At 36.9% G+C, this 13,389-nt stretch overlaps 1 protein-coding gene across 1 annotated transcript in view; it reads left to right on the plus strand.

The window, feature by feature from the left end:
• Nucleotides 1–13,389, plus strand: part of BUB1B (BUB1 mitotic checkpoint serine/threonine kinase B) — a 50,588-nt gene that overhangs the window by 24,346 nt on the left and 12,853 nt on the right. The window contains exons 9-14 of the mRNA XM_069596029.1: nucleotides 680–906; nucleotides 7,005–7,117; nucleotides 7,647–7,762; nucleotides 8,322–8,371; nucleotides 9,497–9,557; nucleotides 9,691–9,796. Of these exons, the coding sequence (XP_069452130.1) occupies nucleotides 680–906; nucleotides 7,005–7,117; nucleotides 7,647–7,762; nucleotides 8,322–8,371; nucleotides 9,497–9,557; nucleotides 9,691–9,796 (673 nt within the window). The remainder of the gene's footprint in view (nucleotides 1–679; nucleotides 907–7,004; nucleotides 7,118–7,646; nucleotides 7,763–8,321; nucleotides 8,372–9,496; nucleotides 9,558–9,690; nucleotides 9,797–13,389) is intronic.

Below are 13,389 nucleotides of genomic sequence, written 5' to 3' on the forward strand. Positions count from 1 at the left end.
GCTCCTCTGTCCATGGAATTCTCCAGGCAAGAATACTGGAGTGGGTAGCCTTTCCCTTCTCCAGGGGATCTTCCCGACTCCGAGATAGAACCCAGGTCTCCCTCATTGCAGGTGGATTCTTTACCGTTTGAGCCACCAGGGAAACCCACCAAAGGGGAAAGGTATGGGATAAGTTAGGGGATTGGGATTAACATATACACATAACTATATATAAAATAGATAACCAACAAGGACCTACTGTATAGCACAGAGAACAATACTCAGTATTTTGTAATAACCTATAAGGGAAAAAATCTGAAAAGGAATATATACATATATATAATATATAACTGAATCACTGCTGTACATGTGAAACTAACACATTATAAATCAACTATACTTCAATAAAAATATTACCTGCTTTGAAAAAAAGATATGTTATTCAGATTTATTTTTACCTATAAGTAATATAAGCTATTTGATGACTCAACTTATAGCTAATTCCTTCCTCATCATAGTAGTACTTAGAACATAATTGTTGATGGACTATGTAAATTATTTTTAGCCTCTTAATCATTTTTGTTTTTTGGAATCCATCATATATAGCCTTACAACTGACATCATCCCTGTGTTTTGTCAAAACATAAGAAACAGCTCATTTGATCTATATGATAAATAATAATTATCTTGTTTCTTTTAGGACACCATGTAAAATTGAACCCAGTATAAACCACATTCTAAGCACAAGAAAGCCTGGAAAGGAAGAAGGAGATCTCCTGCAGAGAGTTCAAAGTCTTCAGCAAGAGTCTGAGAGGAAGGAGAAGATGATGTATTGTAAGGAGAAGATTTATGCAGGAGTGGGGGAGTTCTCCTTTGAAGAGATCCGGGCTGAGGTTTTCCGGAAGAAATTAAAAGAGCGAAGAGAAGGTATGTGTATTTATCTAGCTCAAGTTTGTAAAAATAACTTAGTTGTAGGAAGACTGAGTTGCTATTTTAAGCCTGAGGAAAGTTACTGCTGTTGTGTGTACCTTTGTGTGATGCTTCTGTGGTTTCTGTATTTCTCTATATAAGCTGAACTTCCATTGCTGCTTTCTATGTAACCCATGAGGGAAAATTTTAAACAACTAAGTTTGTGTTCAAAAGTAAAGAAACTGCATGACCAGTTCATATTTCTCCACAATAGGCAGACAGAAAAGTGCTTTTCCTAATATTTCCTAAATATTTCACTTTACTTTTGATACTGTGCCTGAAATTTCTCCCAGGGCTAATTTAGATTAATGGACTCTGTCATTTAGATGATAGTTGTATGTCCTGATTATTAAAGAATTCTTTCTGAGTTAAGGGAGGCTTATACATTGAAAAACTGGAAATTTGGGAAAAGTAGGAAGTGGTTCTGATTCTGAAGCTTAGAAGTGCTTGGGGGCAAAATGTGCCCCAAACAGGCTGAAAGTAGGGAAGTTTAGCAGTTTAGCATTTGGAATTTAAGGCATTAGAAGATGAGTGAGAGTATAGAAAAGTAGGTTATGGGGGGTGGGGGGAATCCAAAAATAAATTTTATTCATTTAGGCATTTTGCCTAGGATATACCAAGAATGAAGAAATAATTTTTTTTTTTTAACGCAATCATCCAGAGTAACCTGCAGTTTAGCTCACCTAAAGAGATGTGACATTCATAGGGCTAGCTGGGAAACTTAACCGTCACTTATAATTTGTTTGAGAAAAAAAATCATTTCAGAGTTTCAGGTGACAAGTTAGAAGCAAAGGTCTGTAAAGCAGCCTGTTAGTAAGTTTGGAATTGCCTTGTTGCATGAACTAGGGCCTTCCAAAATTGACAGAAGTGCTTTGGTCTCAAATAATATATGGAAAAATGGAATCTGTGTGTCTAGGTAGGAGAGAGGGAATGCGTAAAAGATAAGGAACTAGTTGTGTGAAGCTTTTTAAAAGTGGAAACCACCACAACAAAGAAGTAGGCTAGCAGAATAGCCAAATATGAGCTGGGAAAGGAGCAAGGCACTTAGGTTGAAACTACCGCTTCCTAAAGGGAAGGCTCTAGCTACACCAAGTATATAAAAGTAAAATAGTACATTTTATTCTCAACTAGCTAAAGAAGAACCTGAGCTAGGGTTAGTTGGGATTTGAGTACTGAAAGAAGTATTGACCTCTGAGGATATTGTAATACTCTTTTCCTAATCTTGTCTCTGATTCTAGTTTGTACTCTTAAAATCCTCATGCCTATAAGAAAGTGGTTTCTTGTTATATTCAAAACTGGCTTCAAAGATTGTTGCTGACATTCAACTCTCAGGTAGGGACATGAGAAATGAGGAAGCCACAGGCTGGGTCTAAAGACAAGGCTGTTATCTTTTCTTCCCGTTACTACTTCTAAAGCATTTTCCCCCTTCTCCTTCAAAAAGTTTCTTTCCAATTCAGTTTTTTTCCTACCCATTGAACCTCCTTAGTATTCTACATACCTGGCTCATTTCTTATTTCTACCCTTACACCATCCACTCTATTGTATTCACCTGGCAAAACCTCAGCCCTAGTTAAATCCAGCTATCTCCTCACACTCTGTACCTGCATCCAAGTATAATAGTTTAATGTAGCTGGAAAAAAATGCAGCTGTGAATTGGTCTCATTTTAAATACTTTTTATTGTTTATTTTAGCTATGCTGGATCTTCATTGCTGTGCATGGGCTTTCTCTAATTGTGTTGCACCAGCTTCTCATTATGCTGGCTTCTCTTGCTGCAGAGCGTGGGCTCTAGGGCACATGAGCTTTCCTGGACCAGGGATCAAACTTGTGTCTCCTGCATTGGCAGGCGGATTCTTAACCACTGGACCACATAGGAAGTCCTCATTTTAAATTCTTGACCACAACATTTACCAGTGCCTAACAGTCTTACTAGTTACCTGATAGGTGAATTTCTTCTTTCTGCTAAACAACTAATTTAATTTTGTTTGACTTTCAAATATATATCCCTGTCCCTCCTGACCTAGAATCTCCTTTGTAACCTCATTGAGAAAATAGAAGGAATGTAATGGTAACTCTATTTTCTTCCACCAAATCTGCCATCTCTGCTATCTGTACACTCATTCTTTTTGTTAAAATTAGCATTTCTCTGTTCCTATCAAAGGAATGGTCCTTATTTCTTCCCCCTCTAGCGTTTTCCCTTTCTACTAAACCATTCTTACTAATTTAGGCAAATATAATGTCTCCATCTTTTTAAAAAGAAAGAAAATCTTCATTACCCTTATTCATCTCCAACTACAACCCCATTTTTATACTCCCTTTCACAGCAAGATTTGGGGGGAATTGTAATCTTTTGCTGCCTACTATTTCCTCAACTGAAAAAGAGTAGTCATCTACAGAAGTGAATTGAACCATACAGAAACCTGAGTACCGAAGAATTGATCCTTTCAAATTGTGGTATTGGAGAAGACTCTTGAAAGTCCCTTGGACAGCAAGAAGATCAAACCAGTCCATCCTAAAGGAAATCAACTCTGAATATTCATTGGAAGGACTGATACTGAAGCTCCAATACTTTGGCCACCTGATGCAAGGAGTCAACTCATTGGAAAGACCCCAATGCTTGTAAAGGTTGAGGGCAGGAGGAGAATGGGGCAAAGGAGGATGAAATGGTTGGATAACATCATCAACTCGGTGGACATGAGTTTGAGCAAACTTTGGAAGATAGAGAAGGACAGGGAAGCCTGGCATGCTGCAACCCATGAGGTCGCCAGGAGTCAGACATGACTTACCGACTGAACATTTCCTCAAGCATCTTTTCTATTCCAATGATCACAGTAACCAGAAACTTCCTTTTTGCCGAATCCAATGGCTGTTTCTGAGTCTTGATCTTTATTGACCTCTTGGCTTCATTGAGTACAGTTGATGAAATGCTTTATGAAATGCTTCTCTTTGGCTTCTTCCTTGATGGTGTATTCTTGCCCCATTTCCTTTACTGTTCTTCCCATCCAGGGCCTCTTCGTGAGGCCCAGGAGAGTTCTGAAATATCCCAATTATATCTTCTTTCAACAGCCATCTTTAAGTAATGGATTAAATACTGTTTACAAGCTATTGACTCTCAAATTCATATCCCCATCCCTGACATTTCACCTGATCCCCAGACTGATATTTAGTTGCCTGAATTTATTGGCTGTCCTAATAGGCATCTTTTAAAATTTATATGTATTTATTTGGCTGTGCTGGGTCTTAGTTGCAGTGCACAGCATCTTCAGTCTTCATTGAGCATTATGGGGGTCTTTAGTTGAGGTATGTGGAATCTAGTTCCCTGACCAGGGATTGAACTCAGGCCCCCTGCATTGGGAGCTCAGAGTCTTAGCCACTGGACCACCAGAGAAATCTCTCCAATAGACATTTTAAGCTCTACATAACCAAAAACAGTTACGGATTTATGTCACAAACCACACCCCAATATACAAATGTACCACAGGCTTCCCTATTTCAACAAAAGGCATCACCGTGCACCAAGTTGGTTCAGTTCAGTTCAGTCGTTCAGTCGTGTCCGACTCTGCGACCCCATGAACTACAGCACGCCAGGCCTACCTGTCCATCACCAACTCACAGAGTCCACCTAAACCCATGCCCATTGAGTCGGTGATGCCATCCAACCATCTCATCCTCTGTCGTCCCCTTCTCCTCCTGCCCTCAGTCTTTCCCAGCATCGGGGTCTTTTCCAATGAATTAGCTCTTCGCATCAGGTGGCCAAAGTATTGGAGTTTGATCCTCAACATCAGTCTTTACAATGAACACCCAGGACTGATCTCCTTTAGGATGGACTGGTTGGATCTCCTTACAGTCCAAGGGACTCTCAAGAGTCTTCTCCAACACCACAGTTCAAAAGCATCAATTCTTTGGTGCTCAGCTTTCTTTATAGTTCAACTCTCACATCCATACATGACCACTGAAAAAACCATAGCCTTGACTAGACAGACCTTTGGGGACAAAGTAATGTCTCTGCTTTTGAATATGCTATCTAGGTTGGTCATAACTTTCCTTCCAAGGAGTAAGCATCTTTTAATTTCATGGCTACAATCACTATCTGCAGTGATTACGGAGCCCAGAAAAATAAAGTCTTCCACTGTTTCCCCATCTATTTGCCATGAAGTGATGAGACTGGATGCCATGATCTTCGTTTTCTGAATGTTGAGCTTTAAGCCAACTTTTTCACTCTCCTCTTTCCCTTTCATCAAGAGCCTCTTTAGTTCTTCTTCACTTTCTGCCATAAGGGTGGTGTCATCTGCATATCTGAGGTTATTGATATTTCTCCTGGCAGTCTTGATTCCAGCTTGTGCTTCCTCCAGCCCAGCGTTTCTCATGATGTACTCTGCATAGAAGTTAAATAAGCAGGGTGACAATATACAGCCTTGACGTACTCCTTTTCCTATTTGGAACCAGTCTGTTGTTCCATGTCCAGTTCTTTAACTATTGCTTCCTGACCTGCATACAGATTTCTCAAGAGGCAGGTCAGGTGGTCTGGTATTCCCATCTCTTTCAGAATTTTCCACAGTTTATTGTGATCCACACAGTCAAAGGCTTTGGCATAGTCAATAAAGCAGAAATAGATGTTTTTCTGGAACTCTCTTGCTTTTTCCATGATCCAGCAGATGTTAGCAATTTGATCTCTGGTTCCTCTGCCTTTTCTAAAACCAGCTTGAACATCAGGAAGTTCACGGTTCACGTATTGCTGAAGCCTGGCTTGGAGAATTTTGAGCATTACTTTACTAGCATGTGAGATGAGTGCAATTGTGCAGTTGTTTAAGCATTCTTTGGCATTGCCTTTCTTTGGGATTGCAATGAAAACTGATCTTTTCCAGTCCTGTGGCCACTGCTGAGTTTTCCAAATTTGCTGGCATATTGAGTGCAGCACTTTCACAGCATCATCTTTCAGGATTTGAAATAGCTCTACTGGAATTCCATCACCTCCACTAGCTTTGTTCGTAGTGATGCTTTCTAAGGCCCACTTGACTTCACATTCCAGGATGTCTGGCTCTAGGTGAGTTGATAACACCATCATGATTATCCGGGTCGTGAAGATCTTTTTTGTACAGTTCTTCTGTGTATTCTTGCCACCTCTTCTTAATATATTCTGCTCCCCACAAAAAACTCTGAAAGGTATATTTTATCCCTCTTTCCTTACCATTCCCCCACATCTAATGAATAAACCAACCTTGCCACCAAAAACTTTCATACATCTTTCATTTATCGCCAGTCCCATTATTGCCTCAGTCCAAAGCACAGTCTTTTAGCTGGACTACTGCAGTTAGACTTTCTGCCCTCTTTCTGGCCTTCCCAAAATTCACTGTGTTCACAGCACATTATCATTTTTAGAAAGTCAGGTCATGTCCCTCCTTTATTTAAAATTCTCCCGGGTTTTTTCATTGTCTTAGAATGCAGTACAAATTCTTACAAACCCTACATGATTCGGCCCTCGCCTACCTTTCCAATCTCATCTTTTACTTTGCTCCCTATTTCTATGCTACAACCACGTTGGCCTTCTTTTGAGTCCTTGTACCAATGATCTGTTCCTCCGTTAGGGCCTTTATGCCATCTAGTCCCTTTCCTCAGATCTTTATATGACTGGCCTCTTGTTATCCAGGTTACAGCTTTATAATGTAACTGCCTTAGATGATCTCCCCTGATCACTGGTTTAGTAGCTCCTGACCTCCATTCCCCTACCCAGTAACACATTTCCACATCACCTAATTTTTAGTTTTAACACTGATTATCTTGTTAATTTCTGTGTGTTTGTTTTTGCCAAATTGAACATTAGCATCACATGACCAAGGACTTTGTATTATGTGCCACTAAAACCTAAATACCTTGTTGTGCTTGGCACATAATAGACTTCTGTTTTTTACTAAGTAAATAATAGAGACCGAGACCTCAAGTTGAGGGCTTTGCTCCATCTGTGTCATTCTTATCTGTAATATTGACTGTCCCAAAGACAAGCTTTGACAGGATAAATTGCTATGAGGAGTAATGCCTCAGCCAACTTTACTATTTCTAGCTGAGCTGCTGACCAGTGCAGAGAAGAGAGCAGAAATGCAGAAACAGATTGAAGAGATGGAGAAGAAGCTAAAAGAAATCCAAACTACTCAGCAAGAAAGATCAAATGAGCAGGTCATTTTCTCTTTTCAGTGCATAACAACTAATGCTTATTGAAACAAATTTAAACAGTATGAAAATGTAGAAGGTAAAAGTCCTGCCAGTGCCCACTCTGTTTTTGGTAGTTTCTTAGCTACTAGTATAAGCAAAGTTGAGCAGAAAAGTAATTTTAACAGGTGACTTTAAATGGAATTTGTGGCATATAAGTGATACAATTTATTGACGTCTTAGTTATACTCTAAATCACTATTCTGTTACTTCTGACTTTAGTTTTTTATTCTAGTCATGTTCCATTAAAATGAGATTAGCTAAAGAAATTTAGTGTGTATTTGCTTGCCACTACTTAGTTAAGTACAGCAGTATCAGTTTATACTGGGAACATAAATTTGAGAACTTCTGTGGGACAGACATTCTATATGGTTAGTAAATATCTTGGGAAAGTGTAATATATATAGTAAAGCTAATTTTGGCACTAAAACTTGAAAATAGGTAGCATTTTCTAGATAAAAGGGGCATACTAATTTTGTTTGTTGAATGCAAATAGCAAGAAGAGAAGATCTCTACAAAGGAGACAGCTGAACTGCGAATTGCTTCAGAGTCTCAGGAAATAACAGGAATGGCTCTGTCCAATTTTGTTTGCCCGGTAAACTCTTATGCCAGGTAGGACCACATTGGTGGAAGGAATGATGCTTATAGGAAGGAGGACTCTCTAGACTTGAAGTTTCCTTAACGTTTATAGTATTGAGACATGATTTTTGCAAGTCTTTATCATAACGTCAGCTTTGATGCTAATGAGGGAGGTCTAGGTACTGGCTTTTTTCCATTTAAAAAAGATAACGTATTTCTTATAACAACCAAATAATTTTTTAAGTGATAAAACCACTCATTTCTACCACCAAAAGATGACTAGCATTAACATTGCTTTATTTCTTCTTTATGTGTTGTTTTGGATTTGTTTATAAAAATGAAGGTTTATCATTTTGTAATCTGCTTATATTGTTAATGTAACTTGATGTCTGCTATCAAATATATTTCTGTAACAATTCTAATGATTGAAGGTTCTATCTTAAAGAATTTGGTTTAATGGTATTAGAATATTTTCTTTATCTTAGAATGAAGATTATATTTAATTTTTTAAAAAGCCTCTTGGACTTCTGAGAATTAAATAATTTGTTCCATGGGTAGTAAGCCACATATTTAAAAACAAGTTTCTTCACAGGGAAACATCACTTGCAGAAAACGTTTGGCAAGAACAACCTCATTCTAAAAGTAAGTTGTATTTGACAATCTCATGAAGACCTTACTGATAACAAATGCATTATGTAACAAGTATAAATAATTTTATTGATTGTAGTAAAAGGAGGTGAAAGAAAGCAAAGAGGGGAACTCAGGTTTATAATCTTTGAGTCATGGAATTCAATTTATTAGCATATGATTCAAGATAGGATAGACATTTGAAAGAATATTTTTGTAAAATAACTCATTTCTTAAAAGTATTTCATTTTAAATGTAATTTAAATTTATACTAACTATAAAATAATATTTCGCTTTAGTTAGTGCACTCTAGCTAAACATAGCAGTAGCACCCAGGAGCCAAGACTGGAAAGTGGTTTTTTGATGGAAAGAGAGGGGAAAAAACTTAAAATTAAAGCTATTTTATATTCAAATTTGGTCTTTTTGGAAACGTGTTAAAAGTGGTAGAAACATGAATATCCACCTAGTAGTTTAAAAAATTCAGTAGAATCTGATTAAACCTTTAAGTCTAACCATCAGTGTATAGGAAATGTAAGGCATAGAAGAACATTTGAAGCAAGAATATAATTGGCCAAAAATCCAGCATTATGGGGTAAACAACCCAGTTTCTAAAACAAAAAATTAATAGTAAAAACAAAAACCCTATAAAATAAAAGCAATTTAAGAGGCAATTTCAACTGGTCACAGTGTTTGAATCTACTTTACATTCCTAATTCAAACTTTCTAAAAAGTTTTGGTAAAATGTGATACTTCTGACTGGATGTGTGAATTCAGAAATGGTTAATTCTGTAGATATGATCATGTTTTGAGATTATGCTTTTTAAAAAGATGCTATCTCTAAGAAATGTGTACTGAAATATTTACATATGCGATGATATGGTGTTTTGTATTTGCTTCAAAAATAATTCAGAGTTGGGTTAGATTTGGGGAGTAGTGATGGGGAATAAAGATGAAACAAGATCATCCATGTTTAGATCACTTTTATTAAATGATCTTTACTTTTGTAGTTTGGAAATTATTTATTATAAAAGATAAAACTGTTTTTCTGCTTTCAAACAGCAAAAATGTTAATTGACCTAACTGTCGAAGAGTAGGGCATTTACTCTAAAAAGAGTGTAAATTTAGTCTCTCTTTCTATAGGTTCCAGTGTACCTTTCTCCATTTTTGATGAATCTCTTCTTTCAGAAAAAAAGCCTGTCAGGTTTGAGGGTTTTTTTAATTTGTTTTGTTCCAACAATGAAAAGTTTTCTATTATTATAAATAAGGGTGAAATAGGAGGTTACTGTTATCTGTGTTAAAAGAAGAATTGCTAAGTGGGATATGTCTTTTTCTAGTCCTGCTGCAGCTCCCTCACGGGTTCTAGCCCAGCGAAGACCTCTTGCAATTCTCAAAACTTCAGAAAGCATCACCTCAAATGAGGATGTATCTCCAGATGTTTGTGTAAGAAACAGTATCCCTAAGTTTATATAAATGGGCTAGTGTATAGTTTCATTCATTTCTCATGGAAGTTTAAAGTGAAAATCATTGGCTTGAAATAAGCACATGAAAAGATGCTCAACACTATTATCAGAGAATGGAAATCAAAATCATGGTGAAATACTATACACATCCACTTGGATGGCTATAATCAAAGAGACAAAATAACAGCTGTTGGTGAGGTTGTGAAGTAACTAGAACCCTCATACGTTACTGATGAGGATGTACAGTGGTACAACCTGTTTGGAAAACAATCTGGCAATTCCTCAAAATGTTGACAATAGGGTTACCATATGATCCAGCAGTTCCCTCCTAGGTAAATATATCCAAAAGAATTTTTTAGTTAATTTATTTTCAATTGAAGGATAACCAAAAGAATTTAAAACTTATCATTACACAAAAACTACATAAATGTTCATAGCAGCATTGTTCGTAAGAGCCAATAACAGGAAACAACCAAACATTCATCACCTGATGCTTGGATAAACAACATGTGTATCTGTAAAGTGGAATAGTGTTCAGCCATAAGAAGGAATGGAATATTGACATACCCTACAACATGGGTGACTCTTTAAAACACTTGCCTAAAATGAAAGCACACCTAAAAGAACACAAATTGTATTATTCCTTTCATGTGAAATAAACAGAAGTCTTCTCATAAAGGCAGAAAATAGATTAGGATTTCTGTGGGATTAGGGATAGAGTGGGTTGGAAAGTGACCACAAATTGATATAGTGTGTCTTTTTAAGGTGATGAAAATGTTCTGAAGTTAGATAGTGGTGATGATTGCAAAGCCTTATGAATGTGTGATACTAAAAACCACTGAAATGCACATTATAAGAGTGTATTTTTTGGTATATTAATTATATCTCAATTTTTTTTTAAGTAGGGAAAAATCACTGTCTTCAAAGCCCAGGATCTTTTTTCCTTATAAAAAAAATTTTGTAGCAATGAAAGTTATGTGAACCAACCTTTTTTTTTGTAGTAATGTTCTGTTTTAACCACTGTGGACTAGTGACCCTGCACACATTCAAGTCAAAGTAAATAAACTTTATCAATGACATTTTATTGAAGTTTTAAACCAGCATCTGGAAATTTGTCTTAATATTTAAAGAGAACTGAGTATGTTTAATCTAAAGCTTATAAGGGGAGACATGATCAGTATCTATAGTGATTTAAAACAGTGTTAAATCAGTGTATTCCAATGAATCAAACATGTTTTTCTTTTTTACTTATTTATTGAGGTATATCTTATATCCATGGACCTCCCTCAGTAGCTCAGCTGGTATAAAGAATCAGCCTGCAATGCAGGAGACCCAGGTTTGATCCCTAGGTTGGGAAGATCCCCTGGAGAAGGAAATGGCAACTCACTCCAGTATGCTTGCCTGAGAATCCCATGGACAGAGGAGCCTGGCAGGCTACAGTCCATGGAGTCACAAGAGTTGGACACGACTTAGCAGCTAAAGAGAGAGAGCTCTTATATAGATACATTGCACAAATATTAATTGTACAGCTAGGTAAAATTTTAAATATGTGAATATCCATGCAGCCTTCACATATATCAAGATACAGAAAATTTGTAGCAACCCAGAAGAACCTTGGGAGCCATGTATGACTGAAGGTGCTGAGGCCCCATTCCAACTGGAATTTCAATTGCAATTCCAGTTGGAATTCCCGGAGATAAAATCCAAGCATGTATTTTTGTCTGTTTTAAATACTTGCCCAGGTAATTCTAATGTAGGTAATAGAGATGATGATGTAGAAGAGTAATTTTTACATACTGGATTCTGGAGAATACCACCAGAGAATAAGGCTGGATTTGGAGGTAGTGGTTCTAGGTTCAGATGTTCAAGGATGGACCAAATTATTAAGAGGATATCTTAGGTTTTTTTGTCTTAAACCTTTTACTTGAATTTTGTTAATAGGTACCTACCAGCATTTTTTTCCCTAAAAAAGAAAATCATATTTAAAGTGTCTAAACTAACAGGGCCATAAATAGTATTTGCATAAATATATCCATAGACTACAGACATCTATTTTACTCCAATCTTACGATTCTTCAGTTTCATCTATTCTTTCTTCTAGATGTATCTCTCACCTCTACTTAATTATGTTGAGCCAGAAATTCAGAGTATATGTCATATTGGTAATGATCTAGAAAGTTAATATCTAGTATCAAAGAGGGTTAAATGAAATAGGCACTTTTGTGTATTCAGGTAAATGTATAAAGTGGTACAATATTTCTGAGGGAAGTTGGGCAGTATGAATAAATACCCTTAATGTCCATTACCTTTTTGACCTGATAGCTCTATTTTTATGAACTATTCCTGAGAAAACTAACATATTCCTAAAGATTTAAAATCTATAAGAATATTTAAAATAGTTCCATGATAGTAAAATACAGGGAATAGCCTAAAACAGTTGGTCAACTTCTGATAGACCCACAGTGTTACCAACATGTTTTTAAAGAATTTTTAATAGCACAGAAAATAAACTAAAAAATATAATAACGAATAATATGGACTAGCATATATGCTGTAATTTCACTTGTTTTAAAACCTCTTTTTAAAATGCATAAAATATGCTTGTGCATGTATCCTACCAGACGTATGTGGTCATAGCAGTTGTCTTTGGATAGTGATAACGGGACTTCCCAGGTGGCGCGAGCGGTAAAGAACCTGTCTGCCAGTTCAGGAGATATGAGACGCAGGTTTGACCCCTGGGTCCAGACCCCCCTGGAGGAGGGCATGGCAACCCACTCCAGTATTCTTGCCTGGTAAATCCCAGGGACAGAGAAGCCTGGTGGGCTACAGTTCATAGGGTCGCAAAGAGTCAACACAGCTGAAGTGGCTTAGCACGCACACACCAGTAGTAACTGTAGTGGAGAAGTGGGAGGATCAAGTGTGGGAGGGAGACTTTTTTACTACAGATTCTTTTAAACTAGTTGACTTTTTAAAACTATACACTTGTATTACTTTTTAAAACAAAGGCATATTTTAAGTGTTTTCCATTATTTTATACTTTTTTCCCCATATTTTCTATCATCATGAATTGTTGTTTAGTCGCTAATTCATGTCTGACTGTTTGTGACTCCATGGACTGTAGCCCACCAGGCGCCTCTGTCCATGAGCTTTTCCTGGCAAGAATACTGGAGTGGATTGCCATTTCTTTTTCCAGGGGATCTTTCTGGCCCAGGGATTGAACCAATGTTTCCTGCATTGGCAGGCAGATTCCTTACCATTGAGCCACCAGGGAAGCCCATGATCATGAGTTACCTTTAAGAAATAAAATAAAATATTTAATTATTTGTCATAGAATAAGACCTAAAAGCTAGGAGAATAGTCGATTACCAGAATGTATTCTAGGCCAAAGCCAGAAGAAAAATGGTATTGGTTCTTTGGTTCCTAGGTGAAATTGATTGAGGAGAAAACATTGTCCAGTATTTTTCCTTTGTGTGGAGAATCTTCACAGTGTATTTTCGATGAAATATAGTTTGCTGTTTTCATAATACAGAACCTTTTTCCTCAGATGTAAAAATGTACTTTTAAAAATTGTCT

This window comes from Ovis canadensis, chromosome 7 (assembly GCF_042477335.2).
Source record: "Ovis canadensis isolate MfBH-ARS-UI-01 breed Bighorn chromosome 7, ARS-UI_OviCan_v2, whole genome shotgun sequence".
Taxonomy (NCBI): domain Eukaryota; kingdom Metazoa; phylum Chordata; class Mammalia; order Artiodactyla; family Bovidae; genus Ovis; species Ovis canadensis.